At 45.7% G+C, this 20,280-nt stretch overlaps 1 protein-coding gene across 1 annotated transcript in view; it reads right to left on the bottom strand.

The window, feature by feature from the left end:
* The window catches only part of NCBP1 (nuclear cap binding protein subunit 1), a 2,903,332-nt gene that overhangs the window by 2,154,020 nt on the left and 729,032 nt on the right, over positions 1 to 20,280 (bottom strand). The window contains exon 8 of the mRNA XM_044060340.1: positions 10,456 to 10,563. Within this exon, the coding sequence (XP_043916275.1) occupies positions 10,456 to 10,563 (108 nt within the window). The remainder of the gene's footprint in view (positions 1 to 10,455; positions 10,564 to 20,280) is intronic.

Genomic DNA, 20,280 nt, shown 5'->3' with positions numbered 1-20,280 from the left:
AATAGTATCAGATAAGAAGTTAAGATAGGGTAGTCGAGAAGAGTAATGCTACAAGTAGAGGAGTTTTCTTTTAGTATATAGATAGGGGAGGGTAGTAACGAAAAAGAAATTGGAAGGCTAAAGAAGTTGTATAATGCTAAGGTAGGGTAGAAGTGATGAAAATCTTGTATGGGTAAAGAAGTTGTTTAGGTAGTGAAGAGTTAAGGTAGGGTAGTAAAGAAGAAAAATGCTAAGGGTGGAGAGGCTGATTAAAGTAGTATAGGTAGGGGTAGTATGAGACAGAGTACTGGAAAACTATAAAAGGATGGGTGTGGCTTAGCTTGAGTCTTGGATAGGTTGGATAGGAGAGAGGGTGTGGTTTAGGCAGTATAAGGCTAGGACCAGTGGGAATTGGGGGTAGGGGATATATACATACATATATATATATATATATATATATATATACATACATATATATACATACATATATATATATATATACATACATATATATACATATACATACAAACACACACACACCAAACAAGAAGGAAAGGTCAGGGACCTGGAGGGAGGGTAACCAAAACTGCAACAGTGAATACACTAACACCTACATGTATGGTAAGTGTACACAACTGTACTATGTTCTTCGTCTTTCACTGTTGCAGTCATCACATTTGGGTTGATTCCCAAAGCTAAGGAAGGGTGGAGGCAGTTAAAGAACTTTAGGGCTAGCAATCAGGCCCTGTAAGACTGCTGTGGCAAATCCAGCTCTGGATTTAGAAAATATAGGCAGATGGTAATGCTTGGTGAAAGTATGTACAGAGCTCCAGGTAGCAGCTTCCAGGATTTCCCTAGTAGGGACTCCTCTGAGAAATGCCGCAGAGGTAGATGCAGCCCTGGTGGAATGTGATCTTATCCCCTGTGGGGTAGGTTTTCCATGGTGCTTGTAGCACAAATGGATGCAATGGGCTATCCATTTGGAAATGGTTTGCTTTGAAATGGCCTTTCCCTTTGCTCCTGCAGAAAAGCTAACAAGCAGCTGGTCAGATTTTCGGAGAGGCTTAGTTCTGTCCAAATAGAATCTAAGCTGTCTGTGCCCATTCAGAGAATGCAGTATCCTTTTCCCTTTATTTTGAGCATTATGGAAAAAAGTAGGCAAATGAATGGACTGGTTTAGAGCTACACTGGACACCACCTTGGGCATAAAGGATGGATTAGTCCTGAGGGAAACCCTGTCCGCATTGAAGATAATGAAGGGTTCCACAGCCATGAGGGCCTGCAGTTCAGACACTCTTCTTGCTGAAGTGATGGCAAGAAGTAAGGCTGTTTTCCAAGACAGGAATTTCAACTCTGCTGTAGCAGCTAGTTCAAAGGGGGGAAGAGTGAGTTTTTCCAATACAAAGTTAAGGTTCCAGGCTGGAGTGGGAGCACTCCTTGGGGGGTCTTAAATGTTTTGCCCCCATAAGGAATTGTTTTAGCAGGTGATGAGAGAAGAGGGGTGGCTCAGTATTATAATGTGCTGAAATGGCAGTGGCATGAATTTTAACTGAAGAGAAGGATAGGCCCCTGTGGAGCATTTGTTGAATAATCTAGAATATGAGGTAAGATGGACACTGTTGTGCCCATCCCCTGAGCCTGGCTCCAGGAACAGAATCTTTTCCACTTTTCTGAATATTTTTTTCTAGTGCTAGGTCTCCTTGCCTCAAAAATGACATCCAGCACCTGCTTACTGAGGGTTGCTAGAGGTGAGCTAGGGAATTAGCCAGGCTGCAAGGTTCATGGTTTGAAGCTGAGGGTGCAGAATCTGGCCCACCTGCTGGGACAGCAGGAAAGGGGTCTGAGGTAGGTGCCATGGTTGTAGCACTGTCAGACTGCACAAAAGGGGGTACCAGGGCTGGCGTGGCCAGTCTGGGGCAATCAGTATTGTCCTTGGCTTGTCCTGTTTGATCTTTAGTAGAACCTTCGAGAGGAGAGGCAGGGGAGGAAATGCATAAATTGAGAGGCTTTCCCAGGTAAAGGACAGGGCATCCACTTTCCAAGCTTGACTGTGGGAGTTCTGGTGCAGAATTTGTTTAATTGGTAGTTCTGAGCGGAGGCAAACAGGTCTACGTCCTGTGTCCCCCATTTGTTCCTCAAGAGCTTGAATACTTTGGGTTCCAGTTTCCATCCGTGTGGGTCCATGGGATTTCTGCTTGAGTCATCTGCCAGTGAAGTTTGCCTGGCAGGAATTGAGCTTGCAGCTTCACTTGGTAGCTCAAGGCTGTGTTCCACAGAGCCATGGCTAGTCTGCAGAGTGGGTAGGAATGGGTTTCCCCCCTGCTTGTTTATGTACCACAACTGTGGTGTTGTTGGTCTTTACCAATAGCTGTCCTGGAAGAATAAGGTCTTTGAAGGCTGTCAGAGCATTCTGTACAGCTAACATTTCTTTTTGATTGATATGCAGGTGCATCTCTATTGGGTTCCATTTTTCCTGAATACACTGCCCTGCCATGTGAGCCCACCATGCATAATCTGACGAGTCTGTTAGGGTTTGAGCAGCAGGGGGTAGAGTGAAATGGAATCCCTTGTTGTGGTAGCAGGCTTCTGCCCACCAAAGGAACTCTGTCCTTAGACAAGGAATGACAGGAATCATTGTTTCCAGGTCCTGAGAATGTTGACACCACAGACTTTTTACGTACCATTGAAGTTTCCTCATGTGCAGTCTTGCATATGGAATTAGAATGCAAATAGTCATGAACCCCAGGGCTTGCAGGACTTTCCTTGCCAACAGCTGGCTTTGTGTGTCCAGTAGGTTGTCAAATAAACTTGTTTCTCGGGAGTGAGGAATGCCATCTGTGAAGTTTTCAAGCTTGCTCCCAGGAGTACAATCTGTTGGCAGGGTACTAGCTGTGATTTCTTCTTGTTGGCGGTGTACCCAAGTGAGGTTAGAAGTCTTTTTACAAAAGCCAGGTATTGTAATAACAAGTCCTGACTTTCTGCCTGAATCAGGCAGTCGTCCAAGTATGGGTAAATCTGAATATTTCTCTGCTTGCAAAAAGCAATGGCTGGAGCTAGGCACTTTGTGAATACTCTGGACGCAGTAGATAAGCCAAAGGGACGTGCAGAGAACTGATGGTGCATGGAGCCCACCCTGAAATGTAAGTATTGTCTGCAGGATTCCCTTACTGGGATGTGCAGGTAAAACTTCTTTTAAGTCTAGGCTTGCCAGCCAGGCATCCTTGGCTAGCATAGGAAGAAGCTGTTGAAGAGTTAGCATTCTGAATTTTGGAACCACCAGAAAGGTGTTGAGAATAGAAAGGTCCAGGATAGGACGCCAGTATTTTTCTTTTCTGGGAACCAGGAACAGTCTTGAATAAAAACATTGTGCCCTTTGTTCTGCTGGGACAGGTTGAATAGCCCTGACACGGAGGAGAGCCCTTGTTTTTGGGCATCTGTCCACTGATTTGGGGGGAGGTCTGGCCATCTACTTGGGGTTAGAAGTGAGTGGAAGTGGAATCTGTACCCTAGGGAAACTGTTTAAAAGCAATTTGTCCTGGGTAATGAGTTCCCATTTTTTTGCATGCAGGGTGAGATTTCCTTCTAAGGGAGCAAGTAGAGGAGCAGGGCTTGGAAGAATTAAGGTTAAGTCATTGTGCCATTTTTCCATGGGGGGGTGGCTTACTACTCCCTGTTTTGGAAGTGAGAGCCCCCCACTGCTTAGATCTGTGCATAGACTGAGACTGAAGTCTTGGTGGTCTGCTGCTCCTGGGTTTGGACTGAGAAGAACTGGAAGGGACTGGAAAGGACCAGTTCTTTGAAGGCCAATGCCTACTGAATCTAGGAGGCTGTACTTGTAAGAAATCTAACAGTTTGCATAGATTTTTATTTTTCCTCCATCCTTTTGAGGACTACTTCTGCTTTGTTGCCAAAAAGTTGGTCTTGGTTTAAGGGTGCATCCAGTAATCTAGCTTTAACATGATCTGGCAAGTTTTGTTTCTTAAGCCAAGCATGCCTTCTAAGTACAGACCCAGTGACAGCAGCCCTGCAAGATGCTTCTAGAGCATCAAAACCCACTGCAAAGTATGTCTGCCAACTTGTTCAGCAGAATGCATTAACACTTGCAAATTTGTGTTCAGCACATTCAGGAATCAACATTATTTTCTGTTTAAGTAGTCTGATAATATGCTGCTGATACTTTCACATATGAAGCTGGCAATTTAAAGCCCTAATGGCCAAAGTAGCAGACGTGTATACCTTCTTACCATCAGTCTAAAGCTCTAGAGTCCCTACCAGAAAGGGATGGAATTTTAGCAGTAGTAGCCTTAATGCCTTTTGGTCCTTGGGAAATGGTCTCTGGATCCACAGTAGGATTCTTGAAGAGGAGTTTCTGAGAGTCAGGTACTCTGTAGTACCCGTCAGGTTTCCTGGCAGCTGTAGGCCAAGTGTCTGGGGTAAGGCTGGATTTGAGGAAAACATCACCTACAATCTGCAGAACAGGAGTGATAGCAAGAAGCCTGTATTGAGGCAAGAGTAAGAATTCCCTAAGTCTCTTTTTGAACTTGGAATAGTCCTGGCTTTCAAAGCGGAAATGCTCCCTAAGAGTATGCAAGGTTTCACCAAAAGAAAAATCCTCCAGAGGGGAAGCAGATTAAATGGAATAGTACAGTTGTGTACACTTACCATAAATGTAGATGTTAGAGTGTATTCACTGTTGCAGTCATTACATTTGGGTAGTCCTGCTGGCAGGTTGCCCTCAGCCGGCCTGAATTTCAAAGTCTTGGGTTCTGCATCAGCTACTGTCGCCCCGTCCTGGACGTCAGGTCGTCAGGGGTATAAAAGCAGCAGCAGACAACCATTTTCTTCAGTTTTTCTTGCCCCAGATGTCAGGTGCCCCCAAAAAGGGTAGCCAAACTTTATATATATATTCAGAAATACACCAATATAAATTTTACCTTCATCTATAAGCAAATACACCACATAGGTAGTATAAATCAGAGAAGGAAAGGTAAGATCCAAGAGAAGAAAGGGGGAAGGCGAGTGGGTAACCTGGACTACAACAGTGAATACACTCGGACATCTACATTTATGGTAAGTGTACACAACTGTACTATGTTCTTCATGTTTCACTGTTGCAGTCATTACATTTGGGTAGAGTCCCAAAGTTATGGTTGGGAGGCTGGAACTAGACAGCAGTAGGAGCGGCTATGAGGCCCTGCAGAACTGCAGTGGCAAAGCCTGCCCTGGATTTAGAGTAGAGTGGCAGATGATAATGCTTTGTAAAGGTGTGCACTGAACTCCAAGTAGCCGCCTCTAAAATGTCTGTGGTTGGTACTCCCCTGAGAAAGGCTGCTGAGGTGGCTGCAGCACTGGTGGAATGAGGCCTAATACCCTTAGGCACTGGCTTGCCATGGTGTAAGTAGCAGAAACGAATGCAGTAGCCTAACCACTTAGAAATAGTCTGCTTTGAGATGGGCTTTCCTTGTGATCCTGCAGCATATGCCACTAGTAATTGCTCTGTCTTCCTGAAAGTTTTGGTTCTGTCCAAGTAGAATCTAAGCTGTGTACGTCCAAAGAATGCAGAATTCTCTCCCCCTTGTTCTGTGGATTTGGGTAAAAGGTTGGCAGACGGATGGCCTGTTTAAGAGCCACACTGGACACTACTTTAGGCATAAATGCTGGGTTTGTCCTCAGGGAGACCGTGTCTGGATGAAAAATGATGAAAGGTTCCACGGCCATGAGCGCCTGTAGCTCTGAAACTCGTCTTGCAGAAGTAATTGCTAAGAGCAGAGCTGTTTTCCAAGATAAAAACTTCATAGCAGCAGTAGCGGCTGGGTCAAAAGGAGGCAGAGTGAGCTTTTCCAAGACATAGTTGAGGTCTCATGCAGGTATTGGTAGTCTCCTTGGGGGCCTTAAATTTTTGGCTCATCTAAGGTACTGCCTCAATAAAGGGTGAAAAAAAAGTGGTGGCTCTGTACTGTAATGAGCCGAAATGGCCGAGGCATGAATTTTAATTGATGAAAAAGATAGGCCTTTGTCCAGTTTCTCAGTTAAGTATTGCAAAATCTGAGGAATATTTGGTACCGCTGTATCAGTTCCTTGTGCCCGGTTCACGGCACAGAATCTCTTCCATTTGCCAGTATAAGACTTTCTAGTACTAGGCCTTCTGGCTTCCAGAATGACATCCATCACAGCTTTACTAAGAGGTGTTTTTATGACTATATTATCCACCATGCTGCCAAGTTTAATTGTCCTGATTTGGCTGTGCATGATCTGATTGTTTTGCTGGGACAGTAGTCGAGGTATCTGAGGTAAGGTCCAAGCTGGGTATAGGGATACGTTTCTTAGTATTGTATACCAATACTGGCGTGGCCAGTCTGGGGCAATCAGTATCATCTTTGGCTTCTCCTGTCTGACATCTAGGAGCAACTTGGCTGGAGGAGAGGTAGTGGAGGAAAGGCATATACTGATAGGTTTTTCCAGTTGAAAGATAGGGCGTCCACTTTCCATGCTTATCTGTGATAAGTCCTTGTGCAGAATCTTTTTAGTTGGTAATTGAGAGGGGAGGCAAATAGATCTATGTCCGGACATCCCCATTTCCTTGTTATCATGCTGAAGACGTGTGGCTCCAGCTTCCACTCGTGGGGATCCATGAGGTTTCTGCTTAGTTTGTCTGCCAGAGTATTTTCCTTTCCTGGCAGGAATTGTGCCTGCAGATGTACTTGGTAAGTCAAAGCTGTGTCCCACAAAGCCATGGCTAGTCTGCAAAGGGGGTAAGAATGTGTGCCCCCCTGCTTGTTTATATACCACATAACCGTGGTGTTGTCTCTGTCTATCAGTAATTGTCCCGGATGAGCTGTCAGGGCATTTTTAACAGCTAGCATCTCTTTTTGATTAATATGTAGATGTATTTGGGTTGAGGACCATGTGCCCTGAATGCATCTTCCTGCCATGTGGGCTCCCCAGGCATAGTCTGACGCATCCTTTGTTAGTGTCTGCCTGGCTGGAGGTAATGTGAATGGCTGTCCCTTGTTCTGGTGACAAGCCTTTGCTCACCATCGAAACTCCTGTTGCAGGCAGGGAATGAGAGTAATGACTGTTTCCAGGCTGTGGCAATGTTGAGTCCAAACGCTTTTTAGGTACCATTGAAGTTTCCTCATATGCAGTCTTGCATATGGAATTAGTAGGATGCAGGATGCCATGAAGCCCAAAGCCTGCAGAATTTTTCTTGCAGATAACTGGGCCTTTGTTGCCAACATTTTGAAATAGATAATCAGTTGCCTTTGTTTGTCTGGCGTGAGATAAGCCATCTAGGCAACTGTATTCAAGCTTGCACCCAGGAATGTTCTCTTGTGAGGGTACTAGTTTTGATTTCTTTTTGTTGACTGTGTACCCTACGTGTTAGAAGTCTTTTGACAAACGCCAGATGTTGAAGAAGAATGTCCTTGTTCTTTGCTTGAATGAGACAGTCGTCCAAGTAAGGATATATTTGTATTCCTCTTTGTCTGCAGAATGCAATTACTGGTGCCAGGCACTTTGTAAAGACCCTGGGTGCAGTAGATAAGCCAAAGGGCAGTGCAGAGATTTGGTAATGCTTTGAACCAGCCTTGAATCTTCGGTATCTTCTGCATGATTGTCTAATTGGAACATGCAGGTATGCCTCTTTTAGGTCTAAAGTCACAAGCCAAGCGTTCTTGCCCAGCATGGGCAGAAGCTGCTGCAAAGTCAACATTTTGAATTTTGGAATATCCAGGAAAGTGTTTAATAGATGGGTCCAGTATCGGCCTCCTGGCCTTGTCCTTTCTGGGTACCAAGAACAGTCTTGAGTAAAATCCTTGCCCTGCTCTTGCTCTAGTACTTGTTGAATGGCCTCCATGTCCGTGAGGGATGACACTTGTTTTTGTGCCTCTGCCCATTGATTTGTTGGCAGATCTGGCCAGCCGTTTGCCTTTGGTAGAGTATGGAAATGGAACTTGTTAGCCTTGTGACACTATGTTTAGAACCCACTTGTCCTGGGTTATGATGTGCCAATTTTGAGCGAAAAGTGCTAATTTTCCCCCTAAGGGTGCTGCCAAAAGGTAAGTGCTTGGTGCAGGCAGGGGGAAGTCATTGGGACTGTTTTCTGTATGTTTGTGACCTATCTTCTCCAGCTTTGGAGGTAGAAGCACCCCCACTGCTTGGGCCTATAAGAACCTTGCGCCTGGGATCTGCCCCCTAGGGCGTCTGGATCTGCCCCTTTGAGGTCTGTCTGACACAGGAAAGGACCAATTTTGTGTAGGCCAGTGTCTACTAAACCTAGGTGGCTGTACTTGTAAAAAATCTTTGACAGTTTGCATAGATTTAGCTTTGTCCTCCATTTTCTTTAACACCTCTTCTGCCTTAACACCAAAGTATCATGCTGTAAAGGTGCATCTAGTAATTTAACTTTAACATGATCAGGCAGATTTTGTTCCTTTAACCAAGCATGCCTCCTAATTACAGAACCCGTAATTGCGACCCTGCAGGAGACCTCCAAAGAATCAAAACCACATTTCAAAGTATGTTTTCCAACTTGTTCTGCTGCATATAATAAATCCTGCATTTCCTTGTTTTCTGCACATTCAGAATTTAACAACATTTTCTGTTTAGAAATTGGCAGTTTAAGGCCCTTATAGCCAAAATTGCCGAGGTGTAGACCTTTTTTCCCCCCATCTATCCAGTGCCCTTGAATCTCTGTCAGAGGGGGTTGGGTTTTCTGCAGTGGAAGCCTTAACTCCCTTTGGACTCTGAAATAGTTTCGGGGTCAGCAGCAGGGTTTTTAAAAAGTAATTTGTGAGAGTCAGGAACCCTGTAATATCTGTCAGGCTTAACAGGAGCTGGGGGTAAGGAGTCAGACTAGACTCCAAAAACACATCTACAATGTCTAACACAGGTGGAATGGCTAGAGGCCTGTGCTGAGGTAGTAAAAGAAAATCCCTGAGCCTCCTTTTAGATTCTGAAAAATCTTGGCTCTCCCAGTGGAAATGCTCCCTCATGGTATGCAAGGTTTTCCCAAATGAATAGTCCTCAGGAGGAGATGCTGAAGGTATAGATTCTTCAGCATCAGAATCCTCATAGGGGAGAAGAGAATAGTCTTGATCAGAAGAGGAATCAGAAGAAATAGAAACCTGATCTGAAGATTCATAGTCAGTGTCTTGCCTAGGCCTCTTATCAAGAGGGGGATGGGAACCCCTGATCAAGGTAATCAAGTCTTCGGCCATTTTGAGCATCTGTTTTTTGGGCATAGAAGCCTGTCCACGTGGCTTTTGAGTTTGTTTCCTTGCTTTAAAAGGTGCTTTAGTCTTTGCCTTTGAAGCTGAAGTCGGTTTAATGTAAAGGTGTTTAGGTCTGAATACACCCTCAGAAGCCGGTACCTGCTCAGCAGCTCCGGACCCACCTGAGGGATCTGCATTCGAGGCTCCAATACTTTGAATATCCAGAGGCATGGCTGACTCCATGTGGGAGTCGTTAGCGGCCTGCGACTCTAAAGTAGCAGGCGTCAGGGGCTGCGAAAGCGCCTCACTGAGAACCGGCAACTGGCATAGGAGAAGCTTCATCTGTTTTGGGCCTCGGTTGTTTTTCTCTATCCTTTTCTTTGCGTTTTTTGTAAACTCCGGCAATTATTAACTTTTTCTGACATCGGTCTGGAGCAAGAAAAAAAGTTTCCCCAATGGGGTACTTAGCTTTATTGAAGACTTTGGATCTGAAACTCAAATACGAAAATCTCAGGAGTCAGCCGACCAGCACTTGCAAACTGCTTCTGCATCAGGCACCGCACGGCAAGAAAGACTAAAGAAAATGGCGTCAGCTGCTTCTTTTATACCTCTGACAACCTGACGTCAGGGAAGGGGTGACAGCAGCCGACGCAGGACCTAAGACTTTGGAATTTAGGCCGGCTGAGGGCAACCTGCCAGCAGGATTACCCAAATGTAATGACCGCAACAGTGAAACACGAAGAACATCCAGGATTCTTCTTGCTTACTCGTCCACAGCTACAATCTTCAAGTTAATACAAGCCTCAAGCTTCAGCTCCTTAGCACATGCAGGTGGCAAGACTGAAGCACCAGCATTCTGTGGCAATTTTTCAGGTGTTCTCTTTTTCCATGCGATACAGGCAGTGCTGAATCAGGTGTACAGTTGTTGGTTAGTGAACTGCAGAATGCATGAAAGTTTCTGCATCAAATATGAAAAATTTCCTACTAACAATGTTATAAAAAAAGAATTTCTAAATTACCTGCCACGGTCTCCTATATACTTGTACTGAGTCTGCTGGCTTGTGTAAGTTCGCATGGGGACCAATATCACAGTTTTAAAAACATATGGATTACCTTTCTGAACTGTACTACAAATGCACTGCCAAGAAAAGTACAGCAATTAAGTAGTGAAAAGCCCAGTTTTAAATTCCAGTAACTGAATTAACTCAATTTAATCACTCTTATTTTAACAATAAAAAGGAGGAAAAAAGGCAAATTTTCTTACTTGGGGAATATCCTCTTCTTGTGTGACGCTCACAAAGTTCTCAAACATGGCAACCATTGAAGGGGCAGCTATCACATGGCAGTTAACTAGATCAGATAAAAAACGCACCTGAAACAATGAAATGAACAAATGACTCAGACATCAGTTAGCCTACACCACACTAAAATAAAATACAAAGTACAGGTGTGTAACTAAATGTAACCACAATGGTACATATTCTAATAGATCAATGTTGCAGTAGCCTATGCTATTAAGGTGACATTCTACCTAGTATATGAGCAACCATCCAGTTTTTCAAAGCTTCCATGTACTCTAACTGCCAGGAGCTCAAGCAAAGCTCCACGGAGAAGGCAGTTAGTGCACCAAAACCTTTAGCACTTTGCCAAAGCTGCTAGTTCAAAAGAAAGCAAAGTGAGCTTTTCTAGCACACATCTGAGGTCCCAAGGAGGAGATGCAGCCTTTCCTTGGTAGTCTAAAATGCAGAACTCCTTTAAGAAATTGTCTGATCTCAAGTCTGGATATAACAGGAGGGCTGAGAAGTAGACATGCAGAGATAGCCAGCAGGTGGGCTTTGATGGAGGAGTAGCCCAGCCCTACATCCATGACCTTATACAGGTATTTTAGGATAAAGGTACCTCTGGTTTGTTGGGGGTCCTATTTATTCTCATGGCACTTGAAAGAAAATCTCTTCCATTTGGCTTTGTAGGATTTTCAAGTGGTGGGTCTCCTTGCTTCTTGGAGGACCTTAATTACATCTTCTGAAAACTGGTGCATGACAGGAATCTCCACCATATCATCCAAAAGCTTAGGTTTAGCGATGACAGGGTGGGATGTAGTAATTATCCTTTCTGCTGAGTAACGAAATCTGCCTTGTGTGGCAGTTTGCAGTATTTGCCCTTGAAAGAAAGAAAGGGAACCAACGCTATGCCAAAATTGGGTAACTAGTAAGTTTTGTTTTTGTATCTCTAGCAGAACCCTTGGAACGAGAGGTTGCAGGTGGAAGAGGCATAAAGGAACTTCACTGTCCACTGAAATGAGAAAGCATCTGTCCTCCAGGCAGAGGGGCAAACGTTCCTAGTGCAAGAGAGGGAGTGGTGTGTGTTGCTTTCTAAGGCAAACAGATCTGAGGTGCCCCCAAACATTCAAGGAAGTTCATGAAGACTTGCTTGTTCAGTGTCCATTTGTGTCTGCCAACACTGCCCTGTGATAGGAAGTATACTGCAAGTAAGGATGTAATTTTCTGGGGGGTCAAGACCCCAAGCCCTTTGTGCTAGTCTGCACAGTCAATATGATTTGGTGCCTCCTTGCTTATTTAATTACCACAAGACTGTCATGTTGTCAGTTAATACTCAAAGTGAACCCGGCTTCCAGATATACATGAAAAGACCTGAAGGGCTTAAATGAGAGCCGTCATCTCTTTCGAGTTGATGTGGGCTCTCTGGAGTTTTTGCTGGCATGTGGGTGGCTGTCCAAGGCATCTGTGTACATCTGCTGAAATGGAACTGGTGGGGAGAAGGCGAATCCTGGGTTGAGTTTCACCTGATACACCTACCTTCATCAGAGAAGGTATAATGGGAATCATTGTCTAGGGGATGAGAAAGTTAGAACTACACTGTTTTCAGGTACCACTGAATTTTCTTCATATGCAGTCTGGCTGAAGGGAGCACTGGGATAGTAATTGCCATAAATCCCAGAACTCTTACAATTTCCCCGGCCAAGCATCAGTAAATGGAGGAAAGGGCAACAAAATAAGTCATAAGATTCTGCACTTTCCTGACGCAAGTTAAGCCTGCATCTTTTCCCTGTCCAGTCTGCAGCCCAGAAATACTAGGTACTGAGTGGGCTGGAGGGATAATTTTTTGTAGTTGAGAGTGAACCCCAAAAGCAGGAGGTTGCTGGGGGTGAAATGGAGATACTGCAACAGGATATGTGGCAAGGTAGCTGGGATTAGCAAATAAAGTAAGGATATATTTAAATTTCCTGAGTTTGACAAAATGCTATCGCTGGTACTAGACACTTTGTGAAAACTCTTGGGGCTGTAGAAAGCCCAACAGGCAAAGCAGTCAATGGAAATTGAGATGAGCCAGTACAGTACCTGATTAATCTTCTACAAGAGGGGTGAACTGGTATAGAGAGGTAGGTATGCTTTAGATTCAGGGATTCTAGGTATGCTTGAGGAAGTATAAAAGGCAGCAGTGGTGTAGTGAGAGTACATTTTGAAGATTGACACTTAAAAATGTAAATCCCTTCCTATGAATTCTATGGGCATTGGTTCTATAGTGCCTTGAGCCTACAATTCTTGCAGTATGGGTGATAGAAGATGGACTTTGTTGTTGGTAGGGGAGGTATGTCACTGAGAAGAGAAGTTCTCTCCAGGCCATGGCGTCTGTGGTGATCTTTTCCCAGCTTCAGATTGAGTAAGCCTTTTGGATTGTCGAGTCACAGTGACTTCCCCCCAAAGGGAGGCCTCCCAGACGCAGGATAAAAAGAAGTTATGTCCTTACCATAACGTTCCATGTGGAGTGTTCATCTCGCCTTTGTTCTTACACATGGGTGTCGGAGCCGATCCTCGGCTCCGAGTCGGCCGCTTAGCAAAGCTCTGCATCTAGGAGAAGCTCGATACCAACCTACCTCCCACAATTGCATCTGCCTCTACCTCAGATCTAGTTTGCAAACAAGACCAGATCCAGCAATAACAAAGGTTATGAGCATAAAAGAATACATAAGTATACATAAGAATCAGAAACTAGCTCAAGCCAGTAGGAACAAGAGAGAGACCACTAGTGGGAGACAAACAGACCAGACTTCTAAATCCGAACGTTCTTCCAGACCTGAGGGTGGGAGGGTGAGGATGTAAGAACAAAGGCGAGATGAACACTCCACATGGAACGTTATGGTAAGGACATAACTTCTTTATGTGAGAGTGTTCAATCTCGCCGTTTGTTCTTACACATGGGTAGCGTCCCTAGCTCCGTTACCCTGAGTGACTTACGGAAGAACGTTCCTGAGCACAGTGGAACCAAAAGATGCTCTATCCCTGGAAGTCCTGTCAACTTTATAATGAGTGATGAATGTATGCGGTTTAGACCAACTGGCGGCTGCACAAATAGTATCCAATGGCAGACGAGCCGCATGAGCCAGAGATGTGGAAACTGACCTAGTAGAATGTCCCTTTGGTTTGGTGGGCAAAATCTGATTTGAAGCAGAATAAACGAAGGTTATACAATCAGTTAGCCATTTAGAAAGTGTGCACTTCGTCACTGCCATGCCCTTTTTGTTGTCCGCAAAGGCTATAAAGAGTTGGTCCGCTTTCCTATGGTCCTTAGTTCTATCCAGGTAGAATCTGAGTTGTCTATGAACATCCAATTTGTGCAACATATATTCCAGCTTGTTGGAGTGTCTTTTGAAAAATGTAGGAAGCTCAATGGACTGATTAATGTTGTTGACCGAACAAACCTTAGGGAGGAAGGAAGGGTTGGTGTGTAATGATACACTGTCAGGGTGAAAAATTAAATATGGCTGCTTGATGGAAAGTGCCTGAAGTTCTGATACTCGTCTGGCTGAAGTGATAGCTACTAGGAAAAGAGTCTTGCAGGACAAGAACTTTAAGGAACAGGAAGAAGCTGGTTCAAAGGGTGGTAAAATTAGTTGGGATAAGAGCAAATTTAGATTCCAAGGAGCTGTAGGTAACCTAACTGTTGGTCTGAGATGAAAAGACCCTTTCATGAAGGCTTTACAAAGCCTATGAGCCATAATGGGAGCTCCGTTTTCTCCTCCATGAAAGTTGGAAATAGCGGCCAACTGAACTTTTAAAGTGGCAGTAGAGGCTCCTTGATGAAACAGCATGGACAGGAACTCCAAAATCTTGTTTAGAGGGGCTACTAAGGGATCCAAATGTTGAGTAGTCACCCAGTAGACGAAACGTTTCCACTAACTGGTATAGACTTTGGTAGTGGAAGCCTTATGAGAGGCGACCAGAATGTCCTGAACCGCCGGAGAGAGAAGATCAGACCTGGCTAAGTAGGGAAGCGGAGCAGCCAAGCTGCTAACTTGAGGGATAGGAGCGATGGGTGAGGAGCTCCTGACGAATGAGTCAGCAAGTCTGGCACTGGGTCCAGAATCCAGGGCTCCCGCATTTGGTGGGCTTGAAGAAAGGGGAACCAAATCTGTCGAGACCAGAATGGGGCAATGAGAATTATAGTCCTCTCCTGGTCCTTGGCTTTCTGAAGAAATTTCAGGATCAGTGGTATAGGAGGGAAAGCGCACAGGAGACCCGGGGGCCAATCGTGAATCAGAGTGTCCCTGGGGACATCCCCTGGAGGAGGTAAAAGGGCAAAGTAGCTTCTGCACTTGGTGTTCATTGGAGACGCAAACAGATCGCAGCAAGGCTGGCCCCATTTGCGGAAAATCCTTTCCGCCACTTTCTGATTGAGGGACCACTGGTGAGGTAACAGGATGGCTCTGCTCAACCTGTCCGCTATGACGTTGGATAACCTCGGGATGTGCGTTGCTATTAGAAAGCGACCCGTGGATTCTGCCCATTGCCAAATTCTCATGGCCTCTCTGCACAACTGGTAAGACTTGGTTCCTCCCTGTTTGTTTATGTACCAGACTACGGACATGTTGTCCGTCTGAACTGCAATGGTCCCTAGAGGTAGAAGGGGGGAGAAGTGTTGCAACGCTAGAAACACTGCCCTCATCTCTAGAACATTTATGTGCAGGTTGTACTCTAAGCTGGACCATTCGCCTTGGACTGTCTGTCCCTGAAAGATGCCCCCCCCCCACCCTATCAGGGAAGCATCCGTGGTCACTGTGGCTGTTGGTTTGGGTAACACACACGGCCGGCCGCTGATGAAGTTGTGATTCTGTAACCAAGACAGGTGTGCTTTGCAGGTATTAGTTATGTGAATCTCGTGTGTCAGGGGTAACTGCTGGAACGACCACTGTGCGAACAGCAGCCACTGGAGAACTCTCATTTGTAGCCTCCCCATGGGAACTGCAATGAGGGAAGCTGACATGAGCCCTAAGACTTTCAGGACTAGATTGACTGGGGACTTCTTGGACAATAGCAGAAGAGATACGTGATCTTGCAGGGAAGCTATTCTTGTGAGGGGCAGTTTTAGTAGCATAGAACGGGTATCTAGATCTGTACCTATAAATGAAATATGCTGCGAGGGCTGTAACGCAGATTTTTCTAAATTTATCGAAATCCCTAGCTGAGCACAAAGGCTGATTGTGTAGTCCCTGGCCTGTATCAGTTGACGCTTGGTGGTGGCAAAGGAGCCAGTCGTCCAGATATGGAAACACCCTGAATCCTAGGCGTCTCAAGTGCCATGCATTTGGTGAAAACCCTGGGGGCTGAGGTTAGACCAAAGGGCAGGGCCCGAAACTGAAAGTGGCTGGCTCCCAGCCGTAAGCGCAGGTGATCTCTGGACACTCTGGCCATTTTGATATGGTAGTAGGCATCCCTGAGATCTACTGAGCACATCCAGTCGTCCTTCTGTAAACACGGAAGGATCGACTGAAGCGTGACCATCCGGAACTTTTCTTTCTTCACAAATGTATTGAGATTGCTTAGGTCCAGAATTGGCCTCCAGTCCCCTGTCTTTTTTGGAACTAAAAAGAACCTTGAGTAAGTTCCGGATCCTCTTTGGTCCGCCGGGACTGGTTGGATGACTCTCTTTTCTAGCAGCTTTGAGATTTCTATCGCTGCAGGTTTTCGCAGATGGGGTGGTACATCTGGGAACCGTCTTTGTAGTAATGGGGGAAATACAAAGAGGATTTGTAACCTCTGGTGATAATGCTTTTTACCCAATTGTCTGAAGTAAGGCTTTGCCAGGCCTGAGGGTATAAAGCTAAGCGACCCCCGACTGCCTCCAGAGCAGGACAGTCGGGCCTCCTTTGAGGAGTGCTGGAAAGGATTCCCAGGGATAGTATCCCTGTCACCTTGGTTCTGTGGACCCCCTCTGCCGCCAGAGCGGCGTCTTCCATTTCTGCCCCCTCCTCTGCCTCTGGGGGGGGCATCACCCTGTGTGCCTGGGAAAGAACCCTGGGGTTTACGAAACCACATCTTTCCACCTCGTTGCCCTTTGGGGTAGGGTCTGGATGGGGTGGAAAAACGGACTCCGACAGCAGACCGTCTTTCCTTCCTGCTCACACCGGGTTAGGGTCTCCCTTACTTTGGGGCCAAAAAGAGTGGCACCATCAAAGGGGGCGTTAGTAAAGGAAGACTTGAAGGCTTCCGCAAAGGAGCACAGCCGCATCCAGGATTGTCTACGCAGAGCAATCGCTGAAGCCCTACTCGACCCCTCGGCCGCATACGTGATGAGCCTCATGGACGAGTTCAGTATGGATGTAAGGGTGTTCAGCTGTGCTGTAACTTTGTCCGAGACAGCAGCATCTGTATTACCCTGGAGGGTATCTCCCAACTCTTTGACTAGATCCCTCTGTAATCGTGTAAAATGTGTCAAGTAGTTCAGCGATCGCATAGAGAAAGTTGCTGAACTGAAAATGCGCTTCCCATATCTGTCCATGGTCCTAGAGTCTCTGTTAGGGGGATGGACAGACGAGGAAGATTCGGACATCTCCTTTTTAGTGGCTGCGGCCACCACCATAGCGTCCAAAGGAACTCCCTTAGTAAGGTAAGACTTGTCCTGAGGGGCAGTTATGTACTTGTTAGGTTTCCTGGGAACTGGCTCCACTGTGTCAGGAGTCTCCCACGCCCTTCGAGCAATTAACTCCATTAACTCATCGAAGGGTGGACTGACCCAGAAGGAGGAAGGGCGAGCACCAAATGCCTTCAGCAGAACCGACTCATCCTCAGAAGGGGGTAGGGCCTGCCAATCACCTCTCTGCTTCAGGATCTCCAGGATGTCAGCAAAGGAGACATCCTCTGAGGGTGATTTTGGGGACCCTTCTGACTCATCTAAGTCAGGATCCGATGTTAAAGATTCCTGTGGAGAATCTAAGTGCCTCCTCTTGCACAACTTTTTCCTCGGAACGTCATCGGGAGGGGCTTCCGATGAGGCCTCTGAAGAAGGGGCTCACTCTGGGAGTGGCTGAGACACTGGTGCTCTACGCTTGTGGGTAGCCGTAGGTGCAGAAGTAGACAACGGACCTTTACGGGAGAGAGAAGTTGTTTCTGTTGACGTGGTTGTCTGAGAAGACAATACCTTCCTCATGAGGTCAAAGGCCCCCAGACAACGAGCCGAGGAGTCCCCCAGTTCCGAGAAATGCGGAAGTGTCTCCGACGCGGAGGCCAAGGGCATCGACCCCGAGGACGGAGCCGAAGTGATCCGTGCCGAGGCACTGAGGGGGAGAGTCGGCACCAAAAGATCAGTTCGACTCTCGGTCCCAGAGTCAAGGAGGGATCATCGGTTCTGCGAGTCCGCCAACGGCTCCGACGGAGTCGAGGTCAACGGTGCCGACCGAGGAAGGGACGGTTCCGGCACCAAGGACTCCACAATCATCATATCAACATCTCTCTGCTCCGAAAGCTGTGTATGCCTCGTTGGAGGACCAGATGGAGATAAGGGAAGGCCTTCAAGTCTCGACACCAACTGGGAGGAGACTGAAATGAGCTTGGACGGGCCGTGTTCTCCATTAACTTCTGCACCACATGATCTGCGTCGGTGTCGGAGAGGGGCCTGGAAGAACAGGTCGAAGAAACCGAGGATGGTACCGACCTCAATAAGACAGGAGGTGGAAGCTCCGACACCGGTTCCAAGACTCGAGGCTCGGTCACAGTAAGAAGCTCGACACTCGGCCCCGAAGCCTGTGGAACCGGTGAACGAACTTTAAACGAAGAACTCAGAGCCGATGACATGGGCTCCGATGTCTTCGATCCCTTCGAGGACTTAGAAGCCTGGTCCAACTTGTCAAGCTCTTCTTGGAAGGAAGGCTTCAAAAGACCCCTATCCATAAGCTTCCTGCGTCTAACTGTCATGACCCTTCCACTAAAAGAATGACAAATAGAACAGTCTTCTTGTAGATGGAGAGGGCCAAGACAGTAGACACAGGAGCTATGGTTGTCAGTGACAGACATCTTTTGCCCACACTGACCCCTCTTAAATCCCGACTTAGCTTTTTCAGACATATCCTGTTGAAAAAACAAACAATTATACCAATAACAGTTTGAATAGTTGGACTCAAGTCCACAAACACAGAACACTAATAGCAAAAATCAAAATCAACCCTAAACCTAGAACTAGGAGGGGTAGGGCTTAAGGAAACTAACGTATATATGTGTGTGTGTATATATATATATATATATATATATATATATATATATATATATATATATATACATATATTAGAATAGCGAAGGGCGAACCAGTCACACACACTAAAGATAAGTTTCCCAAAAAAAAAAAAATAGAAGATTTCACAAGAAATATAATTAGAAATAGCTTATCTTCCCAAAGTTGGTCAGAGCTCTCAAAAATCGATGCGATCGGTTGCAGCGGCAAACTAGATCTGAGGTAGAGGCAGAGGGAATTGTGGGAGGTAGGTTGGTCTCGAGCTTCTCCCAGATGCAGAGCTTTGCTAAGCGGCCGACTCGGAGCCAAGGATCAGCTCCGACACCCATGTGTAAGAACAAACGGCGAGATTGAACACTCTCACATCTCTGGTTTCTTTGTGAGCCCTACTGTGAAGGCTTCTTGCATTTTTGAATGGGTCTGGAATCCCTTCGAACAAAACAGTGGGCTTGGCCGTGTAATTTCTCTGGCACCTATGCAGAAAAGGTTAACAGAATCAGTCTGCAGTCTTTCACTGTTATGCCTTGTTCTTGTATGGCTTTAAATACGTTGCCAGCTTGTAAACCAAACAAAAGGTTCTTGTGTAAAGAAGAATTACAAGTTTAACTTTGAAGTCTTCTGGCATGGGTTAACTGCACAATCATGCATACCTGCGACGGACAAAGCCAGTAGCAGCTGTTCTGGAAGAGGCTTACAGAGCACCATAACTACATTTTACACAGTGTCTGGCTACCCGAGCAGGCTAAGTAAGGACATTTATTATTTGGAATCTTGCCCCTGTGAATCCATTATTTACTTGTTTAGAGAGTAAGTTATGGATAATGGGTACATGGGCATCTGGATTTGATAATCAACAGCTGTAAATGTCAACACAGAGGAGATATAAACCTTTTGTACCCAACTACCCTTTGCCCTACAGTCCTCCTCTGAAGGGAGGGCACTGGCATTGGGAAGAAGTTTTGCTATTCACAAGTAGTTTTGAAGGTATATTTTATTGGAAGAGCTACTGCAGAGGATTGTACAATACGTTCATCAGGAGCTTTATAAAATCTGTCGGGTCTTTTGGGGGCAGGAGGCTGCAAATCAGGGATAGTAAAGGAAGACTGGAAAGCATTCGAGAAAGCCTCCAGAACTGAAGGGACAGGTGAAGTGACTGGACTGCCCATTTCCAACAGACTGTACTACCTTTCCTGGACATCTCTAATCTGTCTAGACTCGCACTAAAAATTTTTCATTAGGTTTATAATCATGCATTCAAATGAAGCTTCATCAACATGAGAGTTAGGGGAAATTAAGTCTTCATCATCACCAGAAGGGATCTGGCCGTGAGACTATTTGATAGGAGAATTCAAGGCCAAAATGGCTTTGAGAGAAGTCCATCTATTCCTCTTCCCTAGATGGGAAGGTGAAGAGGCTTCTTAATATTTTGTCATTTCATGTTTGGTGTGACATCCAATTGAAACAAGCAGGGTGATTCAGTCCCACAATGTACCTCAATTAACTTACAGGAGATCTCTTCCCTAGCTATAATCTGTGGGATAACTTCTGGGCAGTCTGAAATTAAAAG

The sequence above is a fragment of the Protopterus annectens genome, chromosome 2.part0 (genome assembly GCF_019279795.1).
Source record: "Protopterus annectens isolate FY-2018-M chromosome 2.part0, PAN1.0, whole genome shotgun sequence".
Lineage (NCBI taxonomy): Eukaryota > Metazoa > Chordata > Ceratodontiformes > Protopteridae > Protopterus > Protopterus annectens.
This window is presented reverse-complemented; position numbering and strand designations above follow the sequence as displayed.